This window comes from Oreochromis aureus, linkage group 7 (assembly GCF_013358895.1).
Source record: "Oreochromis aureus strain Israel breed Guangdong linkage group 7, ZZ_aureus, whole genome shotgun sequence".
Lineage (NCBI taxonomy): Eukaryota > Metazoa > Chordata > Actinopteri > Cichliformes > Cichlidae > Oreochromis > Oreochromis aureus.
Window position 1 is genome coordinate 54,568,272 of NC_052948.1, and position 14,446 is coordinate 54,582,717.

A 14,446-nucleotide genomic window follows, 5' to 3' on the forward strand; every position below is an offset into this window, starting at 1 on the left:
ATAGCACAGTTAGTAGTTACAGTTAGTTAGTGTTGGACTCTAATTAGGATCATAATTTAGAAAATAAATTTTGTGCTTATCCAGTTAGATAAAGAACTTGTTGTTAAGAATATAGACTGACCAGGAAAGTGTTTACTATGTTCATAAACCCGGTGAAAATTGGAGTGATTTTTCTTTCATAGACTTTTATATAGCATATTTCAATTAGAGGAGTCACCCCCGGCTGGTCATTGGGACAAATACAAATGGATTTAGGCACTTCAGTGTTATCTTTACTTTTCAGACCCAGGACTAATGTAGACCATGACTCTTTGCTTTCACCACAGAATACTCTCTAGTTTAAATAATGTTAGGTCCCAGTCACACAGGCATAGAAACTGCTTGGCAATCGCCTCTGTTCCCCAACCAGTTCCAAGTGTTTGCTGGAGAATGCTTGCCATCAGTAAAATTGATCCCAATGACATATATGCTGGCACACTGAAAACCTTGTTGTGATTGCTTTGGTTTCTAGCAGATTGCCATGGTTAGCCATAGTTTGTATGAAAGACGCCAACTTGTCTACAGGTAATCATCAACTATTCATTAAATTACTGAAACTGAGGAATGTCACACAAACTGGAAATGTCAACTGTCTGTCTTCAAATTACATACAATTTAAAATCTTTTGGTTTTTTGTCTAACATACTGTTCTCCGTTTCTGGCTTGCATTTGTGCTGTTTGGTGGTTAGTTAGTGTTTACAGAAAATTTGGTATCTTCCATGCAAATTGCAATTCTGCTAGACTGTGAATCTGCTAGTAAATCAAGCAATTAAAGAGGTTTTTGTTATGGCACCCTCTTTGCGATCAGTTTCACCCAACAGTAGACAGCGATCTCCACCAACCACCCAAGTGGGGAATACATATTTTTTTGCTAGTGACTATAGGTTGCCAGGGGTTCATCGAGGCCTCTAGGCCTGCATGACTGAGGACTTACCAAGATAGGTGCACCCATATCTGGTATATATTTCCCTTACTTCTGGGATCTGTCACGTGGTCCAACTGTATATACAATCTATTAGACAAGCATATGTCATTTACTAATGTATAGATACATTAATTAATAAGAGATATGTCAGTACACACTGCTGCTCTTGTCTCATTTTCTTGTTTAATTTGAAACAAACCTTTGCTCACACCTCGCATCTTTTTCATATGACTCCACTGATAGCAAACAGATCAATCCCAATAACCTCTAGATTAGTTATAAATCAGTAGGCAGCTTTAAAATTACTAAGGCAAAAATGTAGTGAATGGGTCACATTTCTTTTTCTGTCAAATCTGAGAAGCAGACAAGACTGTCTGACATGAATCTGACAATCCGTGTGTGTGGGGGGGGCATGAGTTCATGGCCTTATTTTCATGCACATGCACGCATGAAGACAGCAACGAGCGAGCTTAAGATGAAACCCTCATCTTGATTTGCATGGTATTATGCCTGAAGAAGCTCTGTAATTAGCAGGATGAGGGGTGCTAGAAATCATTAGGCAGCTCAAAGTGCTATAAAAGGGTTTCATGTGTTAACTAAAACAGAGTAATAATAGGGTTGCTAGAACCTGATACAAAGCTGAGGTGGTGGTGGCAGAGGGTCAGAATCTCACAGCAGGGTCTAAATAAGATGTGAAGGATGAGCTTTCACTCGTGGCGCCGCCAAGATGTGCGTGTCTTCCATTGGCAAGATTTTATTTGAGGTGGGAGGAGGTGATGCCTGTTTTCCTCACTTGTTTATCCTGCCTCCTTTTCCATTCTCCCTAAACTATCCCTTTCTTACCCAGAAATGACACCTTTATACAGCTGATTTGCAGCAGAAACAGAAAATAAAAACAGAATGTAATTTGTGTTTACAAAATATAAACACAAATTACATTTTGAAGGAAAGATAATTGCACAGACACGATTATAGTTTCTATCAACATAACAAGGAAGCGATTTGTTATTTGGCATGTTAGACAATGCATTTTTTTTTTCAAAAATTATAACTGATATCAATTGAAACTGATCTTATTTTTCTGAATACATTTCTGGCTGCTCATTATCTTTTATGTAAATGGATGGACAATTAAAACTGAAAGTGTGAACATTTTGAGAATGTAAAATTTGTAAGAATTTTTTCACTTATTTTATTGGCAAGCCTACTTAAGATCAAATTGGGCTGTGTACGGTCCATGAAGTACATTTATTTTGCCACCTCTGGTCTACATGATTGTGTTCCTGTTTATTATAAGCATGTTAATTATTATGTACCTTTTTTTGTGCTGAACACAATATTTATGTTGTGCATCTGTGATTTCAGGCTGCATCTAGTGCTCTAAGCAGTCTGGGTCATGTGTACACAGCTATTGGCGACTACCCTAATGCACTTGCCAGCCATAAACAGTGCGTGCTGCTGGCACGGCAAAGTCAGTGCAGGCTTTCCGAGGCTCGCCAGCTAGGCAACATGGGTGCTGTGTACACTGCGCTGGGAGACTTCACCAATGCTGTCCAATGCCATGAGCAGCATCTGGACATTGCAAAGGTATAGTGCTAATGTAATATGAATCAATATGTTTTTGTTTGGTTTTCATCTCTTAAAAGGTGCAGTTTTAATTTAAGCTAATTTAAATTAAAATGTTTAAAAGCTAATTTAAGCATATTTTAACCATGACAAGGCAATAGTATTTCTATTCAACCTTTTGGTGTTTTGAGATGTGTGCTGCTATTTTGTAAACTTTTGATATTTCTTCTTAGTCCTGACCACATTTGCACAAAAGATTTGACTAAATCTGCACCATTTTCTGATAAAAGGATGTATTACACAAAAGTACAGCCCAGCTAAAGCTTTAGCTGATATCTTTTTAGCACTACATTTGTTTGGGATATATAAGTTGTTCCTTCACATTCTGTTAATTGATTTATTTTATTTTAACTACTTAATTAATTCACAAAAAGCACCTCTTGACTGACCATAGTGAATTTTGGAGTTCATCTCAAGAAGGTCATGCCTAAAAGATATAGTGGTTTGTTTTGACTCAGTTGAATAACCACTCTGCAGCTGCCACAAATACTCATCACAGCACCAAATTGAGATTAATCCACTGCTAGTCCCCCTAGTTGACTAACATTAACTAAAAGTTAGGCATTCATAATTCTGGCCACTAACTCACTCACTAATACGACACTGGTTTTGATTTCTTCTTCTTCTTTCTTAGACATGCACACAACACATAGATTTACACAATTTATATCAGGATAATGATTTCCTGAAAAAAATTACTGCGAACTGAAGCTTAAATAAACTAAAGGATCATTTTAGCAATATGTTCATCTTTAACTGTCTGGGATAGCAAAAGAAAATATAAATGTTGTGATCTCTGTGGAAATTCCATTGCATGCCAATAAATAACCACAAAGGTAATTTCTTAGTGACAGTGAAATGGTGCTGTGTTTGGCAGAGTCTGGAGAACCGACGTGAGGAGGCACGAGCGTACAGCAACCTGGGGAGCGCTTACCACTCCCAGCGGGACTTTGACAAGGCCATATCGTACCATACAATTGTGCTGGAGTTGGCCCAAGAGCTGGCCGACAGAGCAATTGAGATGAGGGCATATGCTGGTCTGGGGCACGCTGCCCGATGCATGCAGGTTGGTATATAAGTAAAAGGTGTAGTTAACTGAAAAACAGATAACTACGAAATAATGAATCACAGTCTGATAAGAATGGATTGTTTTTGTTCGGTTCAGGACTTGGAGAGGGCTCGTCAGCACCACCAAAACCAGCTAGAAATTGCTCAGGAACTGCAAGACAGAGCAGCACAGGGCAGAGCCTCATCCAACTTGGGTAGGTTTGATGGAGGGTCATAGAGGGGTCACCTGGCTGGAGGTAATAGGTTTTTTAATTTGGCGTCTGAATCTGGGATTTTGTTGTGGGAAGCTAAAATGGTATGCCTTTTTTAGCTTTGGTCATTTTAAATGGCAAATCTAACTTTTACTAACAGTAAAATCAAAGTATGGCAGGTTTAACACACTGTGGTACTCCAGAACCTGTTGACAGCTACCGTGTAACAAAATTTAAAAAAAAAAATGAAAACCGTGATTTACTTTAGGTCTTGAGTGGTTCACTCTCTGTGCCAGGAATAGCACAATAGTACTATCACTACTCTCACTTGGATGTGCACCTGTGTATCCTATGCAGCTGCAAGCATTTGATAAACTAAAACAGACATATACACCTTTGGTTCCTGTCAACATTTTTTCAAATAATAAGACTGCATCAACGCCATTCTTCCCCTTTTGGCAAACGACAGATTCAGCCGAGCTAATTTTCAGCTGCAGTCCATAGCAGGTAGGTGGCATATCAAATGAATCAACAAAACCAAACAAACAGATATATGTGGGCATAGTTGAAAGACAGAAAGACATATAAAATAAAACACATACCGTACAAGACAAAGAGTGGGCTTACAGTACAGACAAAAAATTGAATAGACAGAAATTTGAAATTGGCCAAAGGCTGGACCAGAGTGCAAAATATAACAGTGTGCTGGTGCACCACAAAAGGAAGTTAGATATTTTATTTACTTTTTTAAGAGTAATAGTTCACAGGCATAATTCTCGACAGCAATGACATCAAATTAAAAATCACTGGGAAGAAAATTAACAACGATAAGATGAAATAGACAAATGTGGGAGATATAATCAAGTTGCACTGTTACCCTAGAAGGTACATAAACGACAAAAGGGAGGGTGTAAAATTGCTACTTCAATGCTTTGTACCTTAGAAAGAAAAGAAAAAAAACTGAGGGCCTCTGCCTCAGATGAACAAAAGAAGAAAAAGCTTTTGAAATTCTACAGTATGCCTTTAAATCACTAGTTCATATTCAGTTCATTCCATGATCTGGCATTATAGTCAACAGCAAGCGAGACACTGATGTGAGAGTGCTAAAAGTTTATTCACAAAGTATACACTCATTCAGGAAAGAATGATTTTTTACAAATAAACTGTTACTAGGATATATTCACTGGCAATGGATTGACAGTTTTATCTTAATAAAACGCACTTTAATGGTGACTAAAACACCAAATGATATTTGGCAAGATTCTGACAGTACCATAAACTCAGAACAACAAACTACAGTTGCAGCAAAAGGTGCCACCTCTTCTGCAACCCCTTTATCTAAATGGATGCCAGAAATTCCCTTCTCTTTCCCTTGATTGCCTCCTGATTGCTGGCCCATCAGGTCCACTGCCCTGTCTCTGTGCCAGGCTCTCTGGGATGGGGTGGGTACCTCCCATTTACGAGATTGGTGGGGGTACTGGGAATGGGGGGCACGGATGGGCGCCTCCTGGAACTGGTCGTCATGTGCCATCGGGGGTGTGCTGTGGTGCCTGGGTCTTTGCTGGCTGGTCTCCCTTTTGGGCTTCGGGTCTGTTCACTTCCCTGTGCTGTGGCCCTTCTCTCTGGGTGCCCCTGACGCATCGATGGGTCTGCTGGGTTTTTTTCCACACAGCATGCTGGTGTTTTGGCTTCTTAGCCTTTGCTATTGATTGCGACCACCTGGGTTTTCTAGGTGCATGTGGGTTCTCATCACCTAATCAACTCTCTTTGTTTGGATGTTTGAACTCTGGTAATTCGGGTGATTTCGATGAGAGATGAGGTGTCCTCATAGGACAGTTTACCTCATTGTCTGGTCTTATCTATGCTTGTGTTTTCATCCTTGATTAAAAGTTTTGTTTTATGTGACATCATCCTCAAATCTGAAAGTCTTCACAGGCCCTCAGTTTGGTATGAAAAACCCTTCAAGTGATATTAAAAAAATACAAAACTGCATCCTGTGTTTTATTCAGAAGATATTTAAGAAGCTTGATCCCTGGGAGAGACTGACTGGGCTCTTGTCCTGGGCTAGGACAACTCAGTCTACATCGATCTGTAACATTAAGTACTCACAAAGCACTATTTGTTTGTTATATTGCAGACCTGTGTGAGTTTGGACCAGCTGTAGTGGCCTAGTACAACACGTAGATGTTGCAGTTTTGATATCTTGTTAATCAAATTCAAGGATGGGAGCTTTATATCATGCGACAGTCCTGCTTCTTAAGGGCCTATCATTTGACTGCAGTAGCGTCTCTCTGGACAATCAACACTCATGTTTTATTAAGTGGTTTCTGGTTTCTGCGGCCACAGTGATATCTGAGATGCTGTGAACCTGAACCCATCGCTGAATGGACAACTTGCCACGTTGCACGTGTATACGGCACTGTGCACTAAAAGTAAAGTGAGGATGCCATCTTAGATTTCTGGGGATTTAGACTGTCTCAGTGTTTTTTATTTTTTGATGATTTTTTTTTATTGTTTTGCAACTTAAAATAAAAGGGAAGCTAGAATTCTTCTTTCTGGTATTCTGAACTGCATAGCTCTTCTTCAATTCCTAAATTTGTTCAAAGAATGGAAATACAGTCATGGCAAAAAGAACAGACGCCATTTGACAATTTATAGTTTTTGCATATCAGGACACAAAAAATGTATTTGCTCCTTACTAGGGCCCTATTCCAGGAAAAAGAGTTGACAGTGGGAAATTTACGCTATAGCTACACTCCAACTGCAAACCCAGCTGAAAACCCTACGATGTAACCTGATGTGCACCTCCCTAGAAATATAACTACACTTCTCATTAAAATCGCCTGCAACTATTGTGATTTCCAGCTACTTATTTGCCATGTATTTTTTTAAGGTATCAGTGACAGAATAACAATCATCTTCTGAGTTCAAGGAATAATAATCATAGCATCATAGCAGTGTTCACAAATGTCAGGAAGTTAAATGTGAAACAGTTACTATCACTATTAATGTTAACTCAATAAAAAAAATCTCTTCTATGGTTGTAAGAGAGCCATGAGTGAAGACTGATATTAGAACAAATTATGGGCTAAATGGTAACACTGAGGGGCATTAAAGAACAGTTTTTATGTAAATCTCAAAAATGAGATAGCCCATCAGCACATTAAGTGTTCACTGAACAGTTTTTTCCAACATTAAGTGTTCCAAAAATGGTGGAATGGTTTAATAAATGGTGGAAAATAAATTAACCCTCTGCAAATACCTCCTCTGATCAGACTTTGAAATGCCAAAAAAAACTGCAGTCCTACATGAAGCTGGTTCCAAAAAGCAAATCACTCCCATGTTAAAATGCCAAACTTCACAATATTAACAAACACTATGATCTCTTCCAAGTATGAGACCTTCTGGCTCCAAAAACCAACATGGCAGCAGGAAAAGAAACGAGGCCTTATAACGTAAAGCCCAGAAATCAGAGGATAACTATATAATGGCTTTATCTATCTTTTATATACAGTCTATTAAACTCTGGTAATATTCATTGTGCGATTTCCACCACTCTTCTCACTTTATGTCACTGCAGAGCTTTTTTGCAGGCAAATGAGTGGAAATTGCTTTATTTTCTGTCTGAAGTAAGTAAAAGGAAAACATGCACACTGCAGTGGTTCAATAGATACTTTGATGTGTGACTATAGGCTACTGCTGAAGTCGCTGACACTCTCCTGACAGATGAGCTTCAGTCTGTGTTTCAGATCAATGATTCACATCATCATTTATGGATGATTACGGTTCTTTGACTCTGAATGCTGACTTGACAACCTTTCACTCTGCTCTCCTCTGATATTTTCTCTTCTCCTTTCCTCTTCTTCTGTTCTTCAATTTTCAACCCTAATTTCCTCCTCTCATTTCATCTTTTGTTTCATAATGATTTCGTCCCCTATTATCTTTTACCTTATTTTGTCTTTACACTCACTACACTTCCCATGTTTTCATTCCTTCATTCTTCCTCTTTCTTTTCTTCCTGATTTTACTCCTTCCTCCCTTTCTCTCTGTTCATTCCTTATCTCCTTGCCATTCTTTTTTCTTCTTATTGTGTCTCATTTTGTCTCCTTGCTGTGTTTTTTTTCCTCCTGTTTTCTTGGGTTTCATTCTCTGTTTACTCTTAGTCCCCTCTTTTCCAGTCTGACCTTTCCCTCTTATTTTCTTCTTTCCTCACCTTTTTGTTTTCTTCTTATATCTCCTTCTTTCACCTCTTCCTTTCTGTATGAAACCCGAAATTTGGAGATTATCTCACCTAAATTAGACCATGTAATACTTGTAATGTATTTTACATAGCAGCACCTTTAAAGTTAAAGTCCAAAAATATCTAAACGAGGGCATTGTCTGGCTGCCCAGTGGAATTCCTTAATGATCTGTGATGGTACCATTTAAATCTTAATTACCCCTTTTCTTGTGTTGGTAGCACACCATGCAGTATCTTGTGTTATTGATACCGCATTTCCTAGTAGCCAGTTTAAGCAGTTGAGTATTGAACTATAAAGGCCTCTGCCTTTGACTGTGACCCAGTCCACAAATCTTGTGGCTCCTCTCAGGGTGGTGCCATAGAAGAATGGACTCTTGTGGCTCATCCTGGCTAGGCTAGGTATCAGAGTGACTTGATGGTAGGGGTATGATAGTTGTAGCCCCTTTCCTGAAGGCTACAACTGACACCAGTCTGTGTCCACTGCTTGTGAAGCTCTCCCATGTTACTGAATCAACTTTTACTGACAATGCTCTCAAGCTGTTTCCTGTTGTTTGTGCACTTTTTCTTGCTATGCTTTTCCCTTCCAGTGAGCCTTCCCTTGGTATGCTTTAATACAGCACTCTGCAGACAGCCTTTCTTGTGGAGAGTGTCAATGTCTCTACATCTGGTCAACTGTTAAGTCAAGCAGTTTTTCCCATGACTGATTCCGTGTACTGAACTAGAACAAGACATATATGGAAATTATATTTTAATTTCAAATGAAAGATTTACTTATTCATTCTTTGCTACTATGGGCCTGAAGATATGGTGCATTACTGTAAGAGTACAGAGCTCATTTAAGGATCCAGAAGATGGTCTCCAGTATACCTCACTCGGTTAAGCAGGTGACCCATGTGCTGTAAGGCTGCTGCAGATGTCAATAAATGCTCCAAGCCAGAAAGCAAGAAAAAAACACCCAGAAGACATGTGTGAAGTAATTTCTTTGCCTACTTGAATAATAAATTCTTTATATTTAACTTCCTCTCTACGATATTCCAAAATATGTCTCTCTCTCTCTTCTCAAGTTATTTAACTTAACTTTAGCTAATAAACATGTATTCTTCTTTATGATGGTCAGACAGAAATAGCTGCATATAGTCCGTGATATGTAGCTCCTGACCCACAAGTGCCACACCCAATTTCATTCACTGATGACAGAGCAATTTTTGTCCTACTGTGGAGAAAGGGGACTGTGGATCACCACTCTTCTCCTTTCTAATCTCTCTGTGCTGTCTCAGCTGAATACCTGTCATCAGATCTCAGCTAGTTTTCCACACCTCTAATCCTCGCAGCACTGCTGTCTTCACACTGTGTCCCCTCCACACTGGGGAATCCCGCAGAATCTGCAGGATATCTACAGGCACCCTCACACCTCAGAGAAGTGTGGCTTTAGTTTAGAGGAAGATTGTGCATGTGCTAATGTGCACACCTGTGTTTGTAGAGTTTAGGAGGATGTGTGTAACTGTAACCAGTGATTCTAGCCAGCTCTGCAGGCTTCTCCGTAATCCTCTTAATGCAAGACCCCGATGAACAAGGTCTTCCTTTCTATATCACCAACCTCCTTCTCTTCCTCACATAACCCGGTTTCTACATATTGTTGCCAGCTGCGTTTATGAGACCTTTTTAAATTCATCTACATTTACAATTTAATGTGTTACATTTGTACAGTCTATTGACTGTGTGCCTTTCACTGTATATAAGAAGTGCAGAAAACATGCATGTGTCATTCACTGTAACAATGTGACTTCATGTTTGTTTAAAACATTTAAGGTTGTTTGCTAGTTTGACAGAATTACTTTTTATGCAGTTTCACACCTAGCTAAGGAAGTGTTTTTTTCACCAAATGTTTATTTTGTTTTCCCTTAGCTTTCATTGTTTTAAAAGTAAATCGTGTGCTATTTGCATTTCCTTCAACCTTTATTGTGAAATCCTTTGCATCGTTAGATTTGAGTGCTATAAGCTAAATCACCACTGATTAGCTTTCTGAGTCATGATGATGTTTCTGATGAGATATTAGAGATGAAGATGAGGTGCCGATGAAGTACTGAATGTATATTTCAAATGCTTTTTTTAAATAGTTGCAGTTCTTCTCATTGTATTGTGTAGAGACTGTTAAAGCAAACGGAGTAAACTCCAATGCATCACATCCATGGTTAAGTCAATGTATGGATTTGAGCTTCAGAATCTAAACCCACTTATGACATTTCTAGTCTTTGGATTGGTTTAAACACTATTCTTTACGACCAAATGCCAAGACATGACCTTTACTAACAATGCACTAGTATGTCATTTAAAATTGTGGCATCTGCATTAGAGGGAATCTGACAGTCCATACTTGATCATATTGCAAGTTCTCCAAGTCATAACCAGACTTGTTTTAACCGTTACCCCCATATATGTTTTTGTTTAGGATAAACAGAGAACAAGAATTTGCAGAAGATGATTGATATGGAAAAAAAAATATTTGAATTAAACTCATGAAAACTGTTAATTATATTTTTAGAATTATAATAATTATTAAATTGCAATTATGTGTCAGAAGGTATAATAAATACTATAGTTTAATAAAAATCTGAATTTTCTAGCACCATGCTTAAAGGGGGCCCATTATGCTTTCCCTTACACTTAATATGACAAAAAAGTATTGTAGTAGTAGTTTATTTATTTTATATGTCACATATTGAATATGTTATATAAGTATTGGGTTCAGTGAGTGTACAAGGAATCCCTGTTAATAATAAATAAATAAATAAATAAAAAGAACTCGGACTTCCGACTGCACTGAATGCTCCATTTCTGACAGTTTTTTGATACTCTTGGCACTGCATGATTTCAAAGTGAGAACGTCATTGTTGGGGCTTGCAGAGTAAAGGAATCAGATCCAGAAATAACAATGTCTTTTTTTCAGACTGGGAAAGTCCACAAATTAACAAAGAACACAATGAAGAAACATTATGGAATCACTTTGGGATCTAAATATGCAAGAAATAAACTTAAAATATGAACTGAAATTTAATGCAAACCATGAAAACAAAACTAACAATAGAATGTTAAGGCAATCTAAACTGGTAGCCAAAACCCCATAAATATGAATCCAAAAATTCCCAAGCAACTTTTAAACCAAAACCAGGGACTTTGGCAGTCATAGAAAGAGTATGAATCTGTAACCTTTGGATTTGTGAATTATAGATATGAAATCAGCTTAAAGTGAAAGCATCTGTCTTATGAGATAAATAAACATTTTGAAAACTGTAACATCATGCACAGAAAAAGTCATTCCAGTTTCTTCAAACTCTGTCTCTTTTAAAAGTTCATTTTTCCTAAATGCGTTTCAGTTACACAAGGACATAGAACTAAGTGTCCTGTTTTCAGTTCAGCCTTGCACTTGGCACTTAATTGCTCACATGTTTAATTGATAAAGCTTGATGAAGCACTGGCCATAAAATTCATGCAAGTTTACCACAGCTCCTACAAAGCAAGCAAGAAAAATCAACAATCTCAAGTCTAGATTCAGAAATAAATCCTACTCACAGGTGATCTGCTGCTTTTGTTGTATTTAAGATTGAAATTAACTGCAAGGATGCAAGTTGGGCTGTGGACTTCCACATGGAAAAGTGGGGGTTTAATATCAGCAGCTAAAACTCAAGGGGCAGAATAGAGGAGGAAAGAGCTATTTTAAAAGGTGTGTTTTTTGTTGTTGTTTTTTAGGAACCCTGCCTGCACCCCTATCAAGGATGTAAATTTTTTTTTTTAATGATGATTTAGTCAGTCAATATTTTAACACAATCTGTAAATGTTGATTTTGGACTGTTAAAGTCACACATTTGAAAAGTGTTTACAGTAAGAAATGTAGAGATAGAGGTGGACATGAGCCAAGGAGTTGGGAAGGAGGGCTCACAGTTTACACTCAGTGGATCAGACCCCAGTCATCTCTCTCATTACACAGTCTGACATGAAGACCACATGTGACTTCCTCCATCTGGTGTCTGGATACCCCTCTGTATCCCTTCCTCCCCTCTTATAACCCCTTCTCATCTGTTTTCCCTCTGTGACTTTATTGTAAAAAAGCAGATTTTATATAAGGTCTCATTTCAACATTTCTCAGAGCAGTTATAAATTAGTGTAGTGTAATTATTGTCTTTGGAATGAGACTTCCTATGGATGGCATTATTAGGATATCTGTGTGAAAAATTCAGGTTACTCAAACAGTTTAATGAAGAGAATCACAGGAAGAATGTAGGTAAAAAGTTTTGCATTATTGCTTTAATGCATTAACATGCTTCACAGTTCATCATGTATAAAAAAACAGGGTCATGTTTGAACAGTTTAATTCATTTTACAATGTTTATTGCCCGTTTTCTAGAATTGTGCTAGCTGTAGCCTCTGTCTTTTAGAATATGTACATGGTTCATGTTGTTTAATAAGTTTATATTAAAATGTATTCATATTTTAATAAACGCAAATCTTGAAACAGAACTTGACTTTGGCCCAAGAATCTCCACCCCAAAACTCCACACCTTTATTCTCACTCTAGCTTGCATTTGAACCCTGGCAACTATGACGTTACCTTCTTCAACTGGTATAATGGCAGAAAATCTGTTAACAAAAGTTATTGTTTTAGTTGGCCTAATTCACTAGAATATAAAATCTATATTTCCATATATTGTGGTTTGATATGCAAATGCTACTACTAAGCAAGTTTGACGCTGTTAGGCTTTCTTTGTGTGAGCTGGTGTGATAAAAATAAAATGCCACAGATACAGTAACAGGTATCATGATGGTGGTTTTTAACTTTGTTAACTAAAGCTTTCTGCTTCAGGATCTGAGATAAAGATCTGACTATTTTTCCACACAAAATAGATCGCCTACACCAATCTGAGGCATTATCAGAGTAATTGTCAAGGTCCTTGGTCAGTGACCCAGTGTTTTGTGTATTATTATTGTTATTCTATGATTTCTTCGTTGTATATGACTTCTAGTGTTCTGATTTAGGTTTTTGTATTCTAGTTCTTACGTTTTGTTCCGGTGCCCTCGTGTTTAGTATAGGTTTAGTTCTGTGCCCAGTCTGTTTCCTGTTTTACTTTGAAGGTCAATGTATTCTGTTTTGCTTCCTCCCAATCTCGTCTTCGTAATTAGTGTCACTTGTGTCTCCCAGGTGTTTGCTCTTTGCCCTGTTCCCCTTCTGTATTTAGTGTCTGCGTGTGTTCCTGTTCGTCGTTGCATCGTCCCTCATACTTGCCCGTGTGTTCTGTTTCAAGCTCAGTTTCTAGCCTTCCCAGTTTAGTTTCTGTTTTGACTTATGCCAGCAATAAAGCTGAGGTCTTTGAGTTTGATTTTCGCCTCCACGAGTCTGCATTTGGGTCCTACTTTCCTGCCTGCTGCACACAGACCATGACAGTAATGGGTTATTGAGATACAGTGGCTTGCAAAAGTATTCGGCCCCCTTGAACTTTTCCACATTTTGTCACATTACAGCCACAAACATGAATCAATTTTATTGGAATTCCACGTGAAAGACCAATACAAAGTGGTGTAACCGTGAGAAGTGGAACAAAAATCATACATGATTCCAAACATTTTTTACAAATAAATAACTGAAAAGTGGGGTGTGCGTAATTATTCAGCCCCCTGAGTCAATACTTTGTAGAACCACCTTTTGCTGCAATTACAGCTGCCAGTCTTTTAGGGTATGTCTCTACCAGCTTTGCACATCTAGAGACTGAAATCCTTGCCCGTTCTTCTTTGCAAAACAGCTCCAGCTCAGTCAGATTAGATGGACAGCATTTGTGAACAGCAGTTTTCAGATCTTACCACAGATTCTCGATTCAAAGACAGGAAGTTAAGGCCCAGGTGACACACAAGGAAGAGCATTTACCAAAATAAAATAAAGTAGAAACAAGGAAGGGAACTTACACACATACAAAACACAGAAACACACACAAAAAAAAGAAACACAAGAATACAATGAATACAAGAAACGATATCCGTATAAGTCAAAATAAAGACTATAACACAACATACATTATAAGAACATGGGTCAGTTTACTTGTGGACCTCCTCAAAGACCAATTGTTTAAAAAAAAAGAAGGAAAATTGTCAAACAGAATTGGGCTGTAATGGAAATCTTAGCAAGCTTTCACTTTGAATGTAGCCTTACTTCTAACCTTACCTTAACCTTGTTTTTGTTTTTTCATTCTACTTTGTACTAATATGCCACTACAGGGAAAGCATAATTATAATTTTTTTCTTTCAATCTCCTTACAATCAGGCTTTGGGTATACATTTAAATCACACTATATAGCAGTAAGAAGGAAGATT

At 37.9% G+C, this 14,446-nt stretch overlaps 1 protein-coding gene across 3 annotated transcripts in view; it reads left to right on the forward strand.

The window, feature by feature from the left end:
- Window positions 1-14,446, forward strand: part of ttc28 (tetratricopeptide repeat domain 28) — a 131,844-nt gene that overhangs the window by 83,639 nt on the left and 33,759 nt on the right. For all 3 annotated transcript variants that reach the window (XM_039614981.1, XM_039614982.1, XM_039614984.1), the window contains 3 exons: window positions 2,330-2,551; window positions 3,468-3,656; window positions 3,756-3,852. In XM_039614981.1, the coding sequence (XP_039470915.1) occupies window positions 2,330-2,551; window positions 3,468-3,656; window positions 3,756-3,852 (508 nt within the window). The remainder of the gene's footprint in view (window positions 1-2,329; window positions 2,552-3,467; window positions 3,657-3,755; window positions 3,853-14,446) is intronic.